This window comes from Heterodontus francisci, chromosome 28 (genome assembly GCF_036365525.1).
Source record: "Heterodontus francisci isolate sHetFra1 chromosome 28, sHetFra1.hap1, whole genome shotgun sequence".
Lineage (NCBI taxonomy): Eukaryota > Metazoa > Chordata > Chondrichthyes > Heterodontiformes > Heterodontidae > Heterodontus > Heterodontus francisci.
The window spans coordinates 18,160,390-18,174,759 of record NC_090398.1 but is presented as its reverse complement, the minus strand read 5'-3'; the positions used below and the strand labels follow the sequence as shown (position 1 = coordinate 18,174,759).

General features: G+C 41.2%; 1 protein-coding gene across 10 annotated transcripts in view; it reads right to left on the bottom strand.

Moving 5' to 3' along the window:
* Positions 1-203: 203 nt before the first annotated feature.
* The window catches only part of LOC137385110 (NACHT, LRR and PYD domains-containing protein 3-like), a 97,355-nt gene continuing 83,188 nt past the window's right edge, over positions 204-14,370 (bottom strand). For 9 of the 10 annotated variants that reach the window (XM_068059883.1, XM_068059882.1, XM_068059881.1 and 6 more), the window contains 3 exons: positions 14,182-14,352; positions 1,408-1,575; positions 204-1,245 (listed from right to left, as the gene is read on the bottom strand). In XM_068059883.1, the coding sequence (XP_067915984.1) occupies positions 1,152-1,245; positions 1,408-1,575; positions 14,182-14,352 (433 nt within the window). In that variant the 3' untranslated portion in view covers positions 204-1,151. Of the gene's footprint in view, positions 1,246-1,407; positions 1,576-3,290; positions 9,201-14,181; positions 14,353-14,370 lie in introns of those variants that run through there. The other variant, XM_068059890.1, reaches the window with a different exon arrangement.

Genomic DNA, 14,370 nt, shown 5'->3' with positions numbered 1-14,370 from the left:
GGATTCCCTCTCTCACCTCGCTGAAACAGTGATGCTTCGTTGACCTGGCTCTCTCTGATATTTCACTCAGGTGAACTGCTTTTGATCCACACTCACCTTTATCTGGTAAAGGCCAAAACTCTGAAACTATTCTCAAATTTGAAGTTGGTAAGAAGTCCTGAGATGTACTTGTTAAGATAATGTATCATTTAATTCAACATCACACAATAACAATTCTCATCAGTACTGTTACATCATCCAGGAGGCAGTGATACAGAGGTGAAGTTTAACAAAACATTTCCAAGTGGAAGTCATTATACAAATCCAGGTAACAAGTCCGTTCATCGACCCCTCAGTTTCCTCAGGATGTTTCACAGGGTCATTGCACCTTTTCACAATCTCATGGTTTACAGTCTCAGGTGATTCCGTTTGAAAATTCAGTCCACAGTAAGTACACAATGTTTAATTTCCATGGTAACACCAGTACCTGCTCCCATGTTGGTGCCACAAATATGTTAAGTTCAGGATCCTTAAACACTACAAATGCTCACGATCACCCAGACAGAACAGTGGGATTCCTGACTGACACTTTCCCCATTTCTCCTCTCGCAGTGCTGACCCATCCTGGGTGCACCAGTTTCAGGAACCTCCCCAACAGGATACTCTCTCTGGGTGACCCCAGACACTGGGTATTGGTATCTATTGGACGGTGGGATCTATCCAAGCTGAACAGAGCCTGTCTCCATCCTGAACACACACAGGTTCACTTCCCAGCAGGGTCACTGGGTACTGATGCTGAGCGTGAACCCTGGATAATGTAATTCCCAAACCCAGGGATATTGAGTGTAATTACCAGTGTCCCACTGCAGCCCAGACTGAGTCCCACCCTGGACCCTTCCTGTCTGTACATTTCCCCAGTGCCCCATTGGGGAATGTTCAGTCCCGGATATCCTGCAGAAGCAGCGCTGTGGGGCCGGGCGGATGAGTCACGTGACCCTGTTGCTGGGCCTCTGATGTCACAATGGGAGATGACACTCGCTCAGCTCGAACTAGAAACAGTGAAACAGCCAATAGGATTTAAACCTGGAGCGCGGCCAATTAAAGGGGAAGGACAGAAAATTGGCCAAAAATGTTCATAAAGAGAGACCAGTGATGTTTACAAATTGAAATGTTCACACAGTCACAACCACATCCAGTCTGGGTCTTGTACCCTGCAGCGACTTCAGCTGATTCTCTCCATTTGAACTGAACTGATTCCACCACAACCTGAAACAGATTAAAGAGGAAATAAACGGACTGAACAATAGTGTAAATAACAGGCAGACTGGGATAATATTTCAATAATAATCACAGAAATATTACTTATAAGAGTGACTGAATCCGATTTATATTTTATTTATTACATTAAACATTCACACAAACACTCACCAGATCCACTCCAGATTCCTGCAGTTCAGTATTAGACGGAGGAGAGTGGGGACAGATCGGTCGGTGAAGGAGTTTGACCCCAGGTTCAGAAACGTCAGTGAATGGTTTGTACTGAGAGCAGAGGCGAGACCCCCGGCACAAGAATCTGAGAGACCGATATCCGATAGGCTGGGGATAAGGGAGGGAAATAACAAGTATCAGTGCAAATCTCCAGCGTTCATTGAAAACACTATTACTGATACTAATAATAATGTACAGCGTTCATTAATGACACTATTACTGATACTAATAATAATGTACAGCGTTCATTAATAACACTATTACTGATACTGACAATAATGTACAGCGTTCATTAATAACACTATTACTGATACTGATAATGTACAGCGTTTATTAATAACACTATTACTGATACTAATAGTGTACAGTGTTCATTAATAACACTATTACTGATAATAATAATGTACAGCGTTCATTAATAACACTATTACTGATACTGACAATAATGTACAGCGTTCATTAATAACACTATTACTGATACTGATAATGTACAGCGTTTATTAATAACACTATTACTGATACTAATAGTGTACAGTGTTCATTAATAACACTATTACTGATACTAATAATAATGTACAGCGTTCATTAATGACACTATTACTGATACTAATAGTGTACAGTGTTCAATAATAACACTATTACTGATACTAATAATATACATCGTTCATTAATAACACTATTACTGATACTAATAATATACATCGTTCATTAATAACACTATTACTGATACTAATAATAATGTACAGTGTTCAATAATAACACTATTACTGATACTAATAATAATGTACAGCATTCATTAATGACACTATTACTGATACTAATAATAATGTACAGCGTTCATTAATAACACTATTACTGATACTAATAGTGTACAGTGTTCATTAATAACACTATTACTGATACTAATAATAATGTACAGCGTTCATTAATGACACTATTACTGATACTAATAATAATGTACAGCGTTCATTAATAACACTATTACTGATACTAATAGTGTACAGTGTTCAATAATAACACTATTACTGATACTGATAATGTACAGCGTTCATTAATAACAATATTACTGATACTAATAGTGTACAGTGTTCAATAATAACACTATTACTGATACTAATAATAATGTCCAGCATTCATTAATAACACTATTACTGATACTAATAATAATGTACAGCGTTCATTAATAACACTATTACTGATATTAATAATAATGTACAGTGTTCATTAATAACACTATTACTGATACTAATAATAATGTACAGTGTTCAATAATAACACTATTACTGGCACTAATAATAATGTACAGCATTCATTAATGACACTATTACTGATACTAATAATAATGTACAGCGTTCATTAATAACACTATTACTGATACTAATAGTGTACAGTGTTCATTAATAACACTATTACTGATACTAATAATAATGTACAGCGTTCATTAATGACACTATTACTGATACTAATAATAATGTACAGCATTCATTAATAACACTATTACTGATACTAATAGTGTACAGTGTTCAATAATAACACTATTACTGATACTAATAATAATGTACAGCGTTCATTAATAACACTATTACTGATACTAATAGTGTACAGTGTTCAATAATAACACTATTACTGATACTAATAATAATGTACAGCGTTCATTAATAACACTATTACTGATACTAATAGTGTACAGTGTTCAATAATAACACTATTACTGATACTAATAATAATGTACAGCGTTCATTAATAACACTATTACTGATATTAATAATAATGTACAGTGTTCATTAATAACACTATTACTGATACTAATAATAATGTACAGCGTTCATTAATGACACTATTACTGATACTAATAATAATGTACAGCGTTCATTAATAACACTATTACTGATACTAATAGTGTACAGTGTTCAATAATAACACTATTACTGATACTAATAATGTACAGCATTCATTAATAACTCTATTACTGATACTAATAATAATGTTCACTGTCTTGTTATTATGAACATAATCTCACACAGTCTGGTACTTACTGTTCTACTCTGCAAAGCAGCTGGTGAAGTATAATACTAAAGCTAATCTTTACTCAGTCTTACATATATTTAGAGTTAAACATGACAAGCACACACCTCCTCACTCAACCACACACAGTTTCAATAAGTGTCTCCACGTATCTGCTCAATTGAAACCCCTGTTAATGACCACCGCCCACATATTAAACACCATTAATATGCAATTTCCAGATTCCCTTCTTTCTCTTTAAATTCAAATTAGAGTTAATATGCACAAACAAAATTTCAGCAAAAAATCAAATCCAAAACCTCCATATTCTGTACAAAGCATTAAAATTGCGAGAGGCCCCTCCTCGAGAATCATAAGGAATTTCTTCGTACAAGAATTTCCTTTTGTAAAACAATCAGACAGTTGATGACTTGCATCTACCCATTTAATTTTAGAGATTTCCTTTCTCTCCGGTATTTCTTTCAAGCCACCAAGGTCGATCTGTTACCTTTTCTGAAACTTTTAGTGGAATGTGCATTATCTAACAATGAACAATTATCTACATAACATTCAATGAGTATGTGATCTTCAGTAAACCCCTTGTATAGAATCTCACTTACAATATTTGACAAATAGAATCCCATATCCACTGTCTCCACAAGGGCCAGTGTGTCAATCAGCTGAAGTACTTTTAACGACCCTTTTTATTTTCTGAGCTTCCCGAGCTGAAGGACGGTATCTCCCATTTTCACCCATCAGTAATATTATGAAACCAGCTGCACTAGAATACCCATCAGGAAGATTAGCATGTGAACCAGCGCTAAAAATGACTAGTTTCATGTTCTTTGGGTCACCTCGGGATGGGAACTTAAACACACATTTCTCCAGATTTAATCAATTTAATTATAGAGTGTTTTAAGGGGAAATAAAACTTTTTTGACTTTAGGGTCTTTCATTGTAGCACTTCACTCCAACACATAAAAACTAGTCTCTGATCTCGTCTGAGAGCCCAAACAGTTCAACTGACCAATCAAGCTTCACAATTGTTCTGTCTCTTCTTCAGATATAACATCATCTTTCTGTGATGTCCGAGTACGATTAACTGGGAGGGGAGTGACACCCATTAAATAGGATTGTTGATTCAAAATTATTTCAGGCCTACTCTGCTTAATATCTAAACCAATATATTCAAAAGTTCCACAAGCCTGACACCCTATTTTAAATTCTACTCTAATCTTTTTAATAACATCTTTCTCAAATTCCACAGTATCACCACATAAGAAATCAACATGTATCATAAGGATGCCTGAAATTTTTCCTTTATGATACCAATAAGACATTGTGGGATCTGTTTTTAGTTGAACACAACCTATTTTCAGCAAAACAGATCTCACTGTAAAATACCACACGCTGGAAGCATCATTCAGGCCATACGTGCATTTGTTTAGTTTCCATAGTTTCCCTTCTGCATCCGCTGTCTCTTTGCGAAGTTTCAGAAACACACCTCTCTGAAAGGTATCGCCCTGCAGAAATGCAGCTTTCAGGTCAATTGATCTCCACTCCCATGAATATGTGACGAAAATAGCTAAAAGGATTTTCAAGATTACTTTTCCAGCTGTAGGAGAGCCCACTCCAACATCTGTATCACCCGGTCACTCTTCAAAACCCCTCAGCAACCAGCCTGGCTTTAGCCTCATCAGTCCCATCTGAAAGGACCTTTTCAGTACAAATCCACCTATGTGACAAGGCTGCTTGCCCCTGATCTGGTATCAGAGTAAACTCCAACTGTCTCCAACTATCTAATTCCCTTTGTTTTACTTCTCTTAATAGTTTGTCAAGTTTATTGACAGCCACTAAAACTTCACAATCATGAGGACATCTGCTTCTAGTTCTGTTGAGAGACTGTTCTGTGTCTTTAATTTCATTGTGTAATCTGTTCAAGTTACAGCCTCTACTTGCACTTTTATATCTGTTGGGACAATTACTGTGAGATCTCTCTCTTACACTATCGAGACTCTTTCTCCGGTACCTGATTTTTTCTGATGCAAGAGTCACCTCCAGATCCACTATCAGAACGTGCACTGTGCTTTCATACCCTCCACTCTTTCATCCCATTCTACCAGTCCACAGACCTCACTTCTTGACCATCATCCTGTACATTAAACAATATTTAAATTTACCAGTAGCTTTTCCTGTATGTCCCGCAATTGTCATATTCCTGCATTAACTTGACCCCTCTGGAATATGTGTCACCCAAGTTTCTGAGCAATTGGTCTTTGGATGTGATAGCTCTGTCCTGTGTGTCATGATCACTCACAGTAACACTAACCAGCCCTTGATCTACTGTTTTACTGGTCCTCAGGACCCTCATCACAAAACACACAAACATTTGAGTTACAAGGTGCCTTGTTCACTCTATCGGCTGCTCAGAATCCAAGATATCATTAATCCTGATAAATCATGAGGAATGAACCTGAACAGTTTGATATGTTTGATAGGGACTGTTTTACCATCATGGCCTATTACTTTACCCAGGCCTTTCCGTTCCCTATGACCCTCTCTTTTATAATAGAGCAAATCTGCTGAATTAAATTCTATCTCAGATGATCTTATATGATGCCTCAGAGCTCTCTGAATGTTCCACAAGACCTCAGACTTGATGAAAGCCCATTGTCACACATGTAAAATACTCAAATGTGCTGGACAAAGTTGAACTAATTGTAGTACCTTCGCGAGCAGGAGGACTATCACACAGTTCAGGAGGTAATTTGGAATTTTCCCTATAGACCAACTGACAGAGACTAAACCCTCCAACCACTGGAGTGAATTCTTTGTATGAACCATCAATGCTCGGCCGGTTGTCAACTTGCAGTCTGGTTGATCAGCTAAGATTTTATGCAGCATTTCATCAATCACCACATCATTCCTGTCACAGAGTCCATTACTGAAAAGACTTTCAGCTGCTGTATTCATGACCAGAATGTTGCTTACTTTGCTTAGAGATACAGCACTGAAACAGGCCCTTCAGCCCACCGAGTCTGTGCTGACCAACAACCACCCATGTCTACTAACCCTACAGTAATCCCATATTCCCTATCACCTCCCTACACGAGGGGTAATTTACAACGGCCAATTTACCTATCACCTGCAAGTCTTTGGATGTTGGAGGAAACCGGAGCACCCGGCAAAAACCCACGCAGACACAGGGAGAACTTGCAAACTCCGCACAGGCAGTACCCAGAATCGAACCCGGGTCCCTGGAGCTGTGAGGCTGTGGTGCTAACCACTGCGCCACCCTGTTCATGTTTTCAAACATGTCTCTGAATTCATCATTGGCAAATATAATCACCCTTTTGTCCTTACTCTGTTTTATTGTAGAAACACTAAGTCAGGCCAGGTCTATAAAATGTAGAATGAAAATATTTCTGTCTTTGATCCACACAATTACCTCGTTAAAGCCACGTACCAATGGAAGGTTTACAATAGGACGTGGTGGCATCCTCCAATACTTTTTACATATTTCACACTTGACCAATCTCTTCTATTAGCCTTATACACTCTTCAACTGTACCTGTATCTTTTAGCAGGGTTTTTAACCTCTGACAAGCAGGGGGAGCAAATTGTCCATATTACTGAAAGCCCATTTGCTTTTCTACTCTCTGATTCTTATCAACTGATGCCATTAATATTTGTCTAACACTCTGAAAAGAAACAACAAGTTTTGTTGAGGGAACACAATAATGTCCTGATTGGGTAAAGTGCAGATCCACTGACTTTCCAAAAGTAACAGCCTTATCACACTCCATGTCAAGTTTCATTTGTGTCTCTTTGATAGAAGGTTTACTCAACCACATAGATATCTCACTAGAGACATCAGTACTGATAACATGGCTTACTCTAGATATTTTATATGGAATTATGACACTCTTTAGTGACCTCAATGCTCGTCATTACTAAACCTGAAACAAGTAGTACTTTGATACTCTTGAATGTTGCATTAATCCTCACTACTTAGTGAATCTAGATAACATTTTAACCAATCTGTTCTACAAACTGTTGAAGTGCAAGCACTACTAGCACAATACAGTTAAACAAGTCTGCGAAAAACATATTCAGTATAGGACTAAAACTCCTTGTGACCTGTACAGTTTGTTCGGATTCATCAAAGTCTTCATCTTCTGCCTCAGAATCCCCTGTCCCATGTGTCATTTCATGGACTCTGCCTCTCTGCTTTGTGCAGTTCATGGCATAATGGTACTTGAAGCCACACCTGAGGCACCTATTAACTGTTCCTTGGCCATTGCTGGGATTCAGACACCTATTATTGCTGATCCAATTTTGTCTTTGCTATAATAGCCAGATCTGCTAAAGATGCTTTCATCCTCATTCTGTTTGTTCATAACCATTCCATTGTACTGACCCCTGTATCCAGTATCTGGTCCATTTCTAAAACTGACAATTATGGTGTCTTCTATTCTTTGTGTTACTGCGGAATGTCCCATTTGCTCCACCAAAGCCCCAGGAATCTTTTCAAGAGAGCAGACATCTGATCCAACAGGGAGTCTCTCTCTCCGAGAACTGAAAAGCAGTTAGAACCAGGAGCATGTCCCTGTGCTACACCTTAGCACAATCCAGCAATTTAAGTGCTAGCACTGAACCAGGGATCTCTAAAGTGAATTTTGTCAATCTTTTATACAATCTGTTAAAGTACATGATATATTCTTCCTCTGAATAAACATCTGTTTTCCAAAATGCATCAAACTCTGACCATGCCTCAAAGGCATTTAATAGACCACCCGACTTGTATATTTCATCCAAGAACTCTAGCAGAAGATCCAAACCATCATCAGTTTTTAACTGACGGGGAGGCAGCTCACAAAGCATTTTACTTCTTATTTTACTTCTGGTCCGAAGCAACGCCAAGGCCATACCTTGTTTCCTTTCTCAAAGGGACACAACCCATGTCCACATCTCCACTTCTTTCTTCCATTGGTCATTTTTTATACTTATTTGTTTTGTGGGATGTGGGTGTCGCTGGAAAGACCAGCATTTGTTGCCCATCCCCAATTGCCCTTGGGAAGGTGGTGGTGAGCTGCCTTCTTGAACCTCTGCAGTCTATCTGGTGTAGGTACATCCACAGTGCTGTTAGAGAGGGAATTCCAGGATGTCGATCTAGCAACAGTGAAGGAACGGCGATATATTCCCAAGTCAGAATGGTGTGTGGCTTGGAGGGGAACTTGCAGATGGTGGTGTTCCCACGCGTCTGCTGCCCTTTTCCTTCTAGGTGGAAGAGGTCGTGGGTTTGGAAGGTGCTGTTGAAGGAGGCATGGTGAGTTGCTGCTGAAGAAGGCATGGTGAGTTGCTGCATGCATCTTGTATCTGGGACGCACTGCTGCCACTGTCTGTCCCTGGTGGAGGGAGTGAATGTTTAAGGTGGTGAACGGGGTGCCGATCAAGTGGGCTGCATTTATCCTGAATAGTGTTGAACCTCCTGAGTGTTGTTGCAGCTGCACTCATCTACGCAAGTAGAGATTATTCCATCACACTCTTGACTTGTGCCTTGTAGATGGTGGACAGGCATGGGGAGTCAGGAGGTGGATTACTCGCTGCAGCATTTCCAGCCTCTGACCTGCTCTTGTAGACACAGTATTTATACTGCTGCTCCAGTTCAGTTTCTGGTCAATGGTAACCCCCAGGATGTTGATAGTGGGGATCTAGTGATGTTAATGCTGTCGAATGTCAAGGGGAGATGGTTAGATTCTCTCTTGTTGAAGATGGGCATTGCCTGGCACTTGTTTGGCATGAATGTTACTTAGCACCCATCAGCCCAAACCTGAATGTTGTCCAGGTCTTACCTCATGGGGACATGGACTACTTCAGTATCTGAGGAGTTGAGAACAGTAGATGGAGTATAATATAGGGAAGTGCAAAGTGATTCACATTAGTTGTAAGAATAGAAAAGCAGAGTGTTTTTTAAAAGGTGAAACTTGTAAGTGTTGATGTTCAATGAGACTTGGGTGTGCTTGAATGCAGAAAGTTAGCACGCAGGTACAGCAAGAAGTTAGGAAAGCAAATGGCATGTTGGCCTTTATTGCAAGGGGACTGGAGTACAGGAATAACGAAGTCTTGCTACAATTGTACAGGGTTTTAGTGAGACCACATCTGGAGTACTGTGTGCAGTTTTAGTCTCCACATTTAAGAAAGGATATACTTGCATTGGAGGCGGTACAGCGAAGGTTCACTAGATTGGTCCCTGGGATGAGGGGGTTGTCCTATGATGAGAGGCTGAGTAAATTGTGCCCATACTCTCTGGAGTTTAGAAGAATGAGAGGCAATCTCATGGAAACATACAAGATTCTGAAGGGACTGGATAGAGTAGACACAGAGATTGATTCCACTGGTAGGGGAATCGATAACACGGGGCACAGTCTCAGGATTAGTGGCTGATCATTTAGGACTGAGATGAGGAAAAATTACTTCACTCAAAGGGTTAAGAGTCTTTGGAATTCTCTATCCCAGAGTGTTTTGGATGCTCCATCGTTGAATACATTTAAGGCTGGGATAGACAGACTTTTGGTCTCTCAGGGAATCAAGGGATATGGCGAGCGGGCGGGAAAGTGAAGTTGAAGCCTAAGATTAGCCATGATCGTACTGAATGGTGGAGCAGGCTCGATGGTCTGATTTTTTGTGTTCTTGTGACACTGTACATTGTACAATCATCACCGAACATCCTCACTTCTGACTTTACGATGGAAGGAAGGTCACTGATGAAACAGCCGAGGATGGTTGAGCCGAGGACACTACTCTGAGGAACTCCTGCAGTGATGTCCTGGAACTGAGATCACTGACCTCCAACAACTGCAGGTGAAGCCTGGCTCGGGTATAAAATTCAATCCCGACCCAGACCTGACATGAAAGCAGCCAACCTGAACCCGACCCAAGCCCTTTAATTTTTTTTGCGCGCCCGACCTGACCCGTGTCTCCTTCATCTGATGCAGCAGCAGCTGTTCCTGCAGCTGGAGTTGTGGGCAATCATTGGTAAGCCTGATCCCCTGACTTCCTGGAAGCAATGTCCAGCCCGATCCAACCCAAGCCCGAATGCTGGACTCAGAATTTCGACCCAACCTGAACCCGACACATGTAGTTGGATCTAGTCGGGTTCTGGTCAGTAGCCAGACTTTAACCACAACCATCTTCCTTTGTGATAGGTGTGATACCAATGTTATGAAGGTGCTTCCATTTTCTCATAGTTTTTGGGGACTCGTATTCAAAAGACTGTGCAAATACTTGCGGAAATGCTTGACTTTTTTTTAAAGGGTTACTGGAAGGACACTTGAGACATTGTTTTAAAAAACACTTTCTGGAAGTTACATGTCTTAAGCTAATTAAACAACAGAGGCCTTGCTGACTATTGGAACTGTTTACAGAGAAGTCACATGTCTAGATTTATGGTGGTCAGGAGTTGGTTTCATTTTGAACTGTTTGAATGGGCAGTTGGGGTGTCAGCCTGCTAAGAGAGAGAGGTCACCAGTTTATCCTGTTCCACCTCTTTGAGAACTCTGAGAATTCAGTGTGAGAACTGGAGAAACTGATGCAGCATTTCTCCTGAGAAGTTTCTGCAAGACTTTCTCTTCACATATCCTGAATGAACTGCTTCTGAAAAGATCCCAGTGACAACTGCATGTGACAAATGACCCCCGTCTACATGCATCCAGACCAGCTGGATTATTCCATATCTTATCTTTTTTCTCCAAGAATGAAACAAGTACTTGGCCAAAGTATTATTTTTTATTTTTTTGTAAAGTTGATCTCTGCAGAGAAAGCATCTTTATTTTTCCTTTAACTCGTGCGTTTGTGCATGTGTGACGGGTTATTTCGAAAGGAATATTTTCATACTTTCATATTTCAACCTGTGTTAATAAGCTTTGCATCTTTATGAAATGAGTCTGTTTTACAATAAATTAATAATTTTGTTTATTATTAAAGAAATTTGGTTAGTGGATTTTTATTCAGAAACTGAAATAGATGAAGTATATAATTGGCTGTATCGGTAACTGGGTAAAACATTTAAATATATGTTGTGACCTGTGGAGAAGTGGAACTAGAGAAAGAAAGTGCACTCCTCCATCCTCGGTCATAACACCAACCAGTGGAGAGTTTTGCCCCTGATTCCCACTAACTTCAATTTGCCTCGGGCTCTTTGATGTCACACTCGGTCAAATGCTGCCTCGATATCAAGATCAATCACTTTCACCTCACCTGGTCATATGGTTCAGATTCCGAGAACATCGGAGGGTAATCAAAGCCCAACAATTTACACTTGCTTTCGGCCATTTCTGATAATTGCTGCTAGAATTTTTTTGTCTGTTACTTTTTTCTGGAATATCACCTGACAATGCAGAGCATGTGCAGATCGATCACTGACGTCATCACTGTGTCTGAACATTTGCCAGCATGGGTCCATGCATGCGCATGTCAATGTCACCACGTAATGACATCACACGTAACAATGTCCGAGTGTTGCTTCACCTCTCAATGGCTGTGATCGCAATCTCCACCCCTCCAACAGTACCCCACTCCCTCCCCCAATCGGCGCTCAGTCACCTCTTTTCTTCCCCGCTCCCTCCTGCTGTTCTCACCTGCATCCGCCTGCTCGCCGCTCCCTACTCTATGCGGCTCCATCCCGCCTCACCGCTAGCACCTCACTGGCTCCCCCGCCCGCCCACCATCCCTGCTGCTTCTCTGGGTGGCGAGGCAGGGTGTAAGCATTGGAAAGGAACAGCGAGCAGACGGATGCGGAAGAGAATGGTGAAATGGAGTGACGAGCAGTTGGGAGCGGTGGGAAGGTGGGTGTGGGAGGGAGTGGGTAAGAGACGTGTGATTGCACGAGGGAGTGGTGTATTGTTGGGGGGGAGACAGTGATCATTGGGGGGGTGAGGGGGTTTGGGTTTGATTTTTTTTGTGTTAAATTGAGCAGCACCATTTTTATTACTGGCAGCTTCCTGAGACGTTGCAGACAGTGATGTTTCTGTCCATGAGGTTGCATTTGCACGTGTGCCCATACTGCGCCACCTAGTGGTTGCATTGTCAGCAAAAGCAGCCTTGGACTCGAGGCCTGCTACCTGAACCTGAAGAGTCCCGAGGACATGTGTTGGGTTCGGGTCGGGTCGGGCTTGGGTTGAACCGAGTCAGAGTCAGGCCAGACACGGCAAGTGCTCTGTTGGTAAGTATTGAAATTAAAAAAACTTACCTGAGCTGGGAGCCCAGAACAAAACTGAGTCTGCGCAGTGAGCGAGTGACGTCTCTAGATGTCATCACTCACACGCTGCAGCTTCCTGGAGGTTCCGAATCAGAAGGTAAGTCAAGGGATGGTCGGGTTGGGCTCAGGGCAAAATTGAAGGGCGTCGGCCCGGGTCGGACTCTGGTCCGCTGTGATTCTGTTGGGTTCGGACCAGTTTGGATGATGTCATAGTAAGTCATATATCCAAATTTGCTGATGATACAAAGTTAGGCGGCATTGTAGACACTCTAGATGATAGCATAAAGTTACAAGGAGATATTGACAGACTAGGTGAGTGGGAAAAACTGTGGCGGATGGATTTCAATGTGGGCAAGTGTGAGATGATCCATTTTGGACCAAAAAAGGATAGAGCAGGGTACTTTCTAAATGGGAAGAGGTTAAGTACAGTGGATGTCCAAAGAGACTTGGGGGTTCAGGTGCATAGATCTTTAAAATGCCACGAGCAAGTGCAGAAAATAATCAAAAAGGCTAATGGAATGCTAGCCTTTATATCTAGAGGATTGGAGTATAAAGACAGAGAGGTTATGCTGCAGCTGTACAAAACCCTGGTTAGACTGCACTTGGAGTACTGTGAGCAGCTCTGGGCACCACACCTTAGGAAGGATATATTGGCCTTGGAGGGAGTGCAACGTAGGTTTACAAGAATGATATCTGGACTACAGGGGTTAAGTTACGAGGAGAGATTCCACAAATTAGGCCTGTTTTCGCGAGAATTTCGAAGGTTAAGGGGTGATCTGATTGTAGTCTTCCAGATACTAACAGGAAAAGACAGGCTAGATAAAGATAAACTAATTCCAACGGTTGGAGTTTCTAAAACTAGGGGACATAGTCTAAAAATTAGAACCAGACCATTCAGTAGAGATGTTCGGAAGCACTTCTTCACACAAAGGGTGGTAGAGGTTTGGAACTCTCTCCCACAAACAGCAGTTGAAGCTAAAACAGTTGTTAATTTTAAATCTGAGATAGATTTTGTTAAGCAAAGATAATTAGGGATATGGGCCAAAGGCAGGTATATGGAGTTAGGCCGCAGATCAGCCATGATCTCATTGAATGGTGGGACAGGCTCGAGGGGCTGAATGGCCTACTCCTGTTCCTTCCTACCTTCCTATGTTCCTATCGCTTCTTTTTCCGACCTAAGCAGGCCTTTACCTTGGACTGTCACCTTGAGGCGACCATTCTCTGTTACCATATTCTACTCTGGAAATACAGTTGGTGAAGAATATTACTGGAGCTAATCTTTACTCAGTCTTACATTAATTTACAGAGTAAAGCATTACAAGCATAAACCTCCTCACTCAACCACACCACAGTATCAAGAGGTGCCTCCTTATATGTGCTCAAGTGAAACCCCAGTCAATGCCCACTACCTGCACACAATTAAACATAATTAATATACAATTAGCACTTACCCCAGTCTCTGTATTTTACAGTCTGGATTCCTCAGAGCTGCAGACAGTAGTTTCACGACTGAATCTCCCAGTTTATTACCACCCAAGTCCAGGTCCGTCAATGACCGGTTTGTACTGAGAGCGGAGGCGAGATCTTTGAAACAAGAAGCTGAGAGTGTGTTATGAGAAAGCCTGGGATCAGAGAGGGAG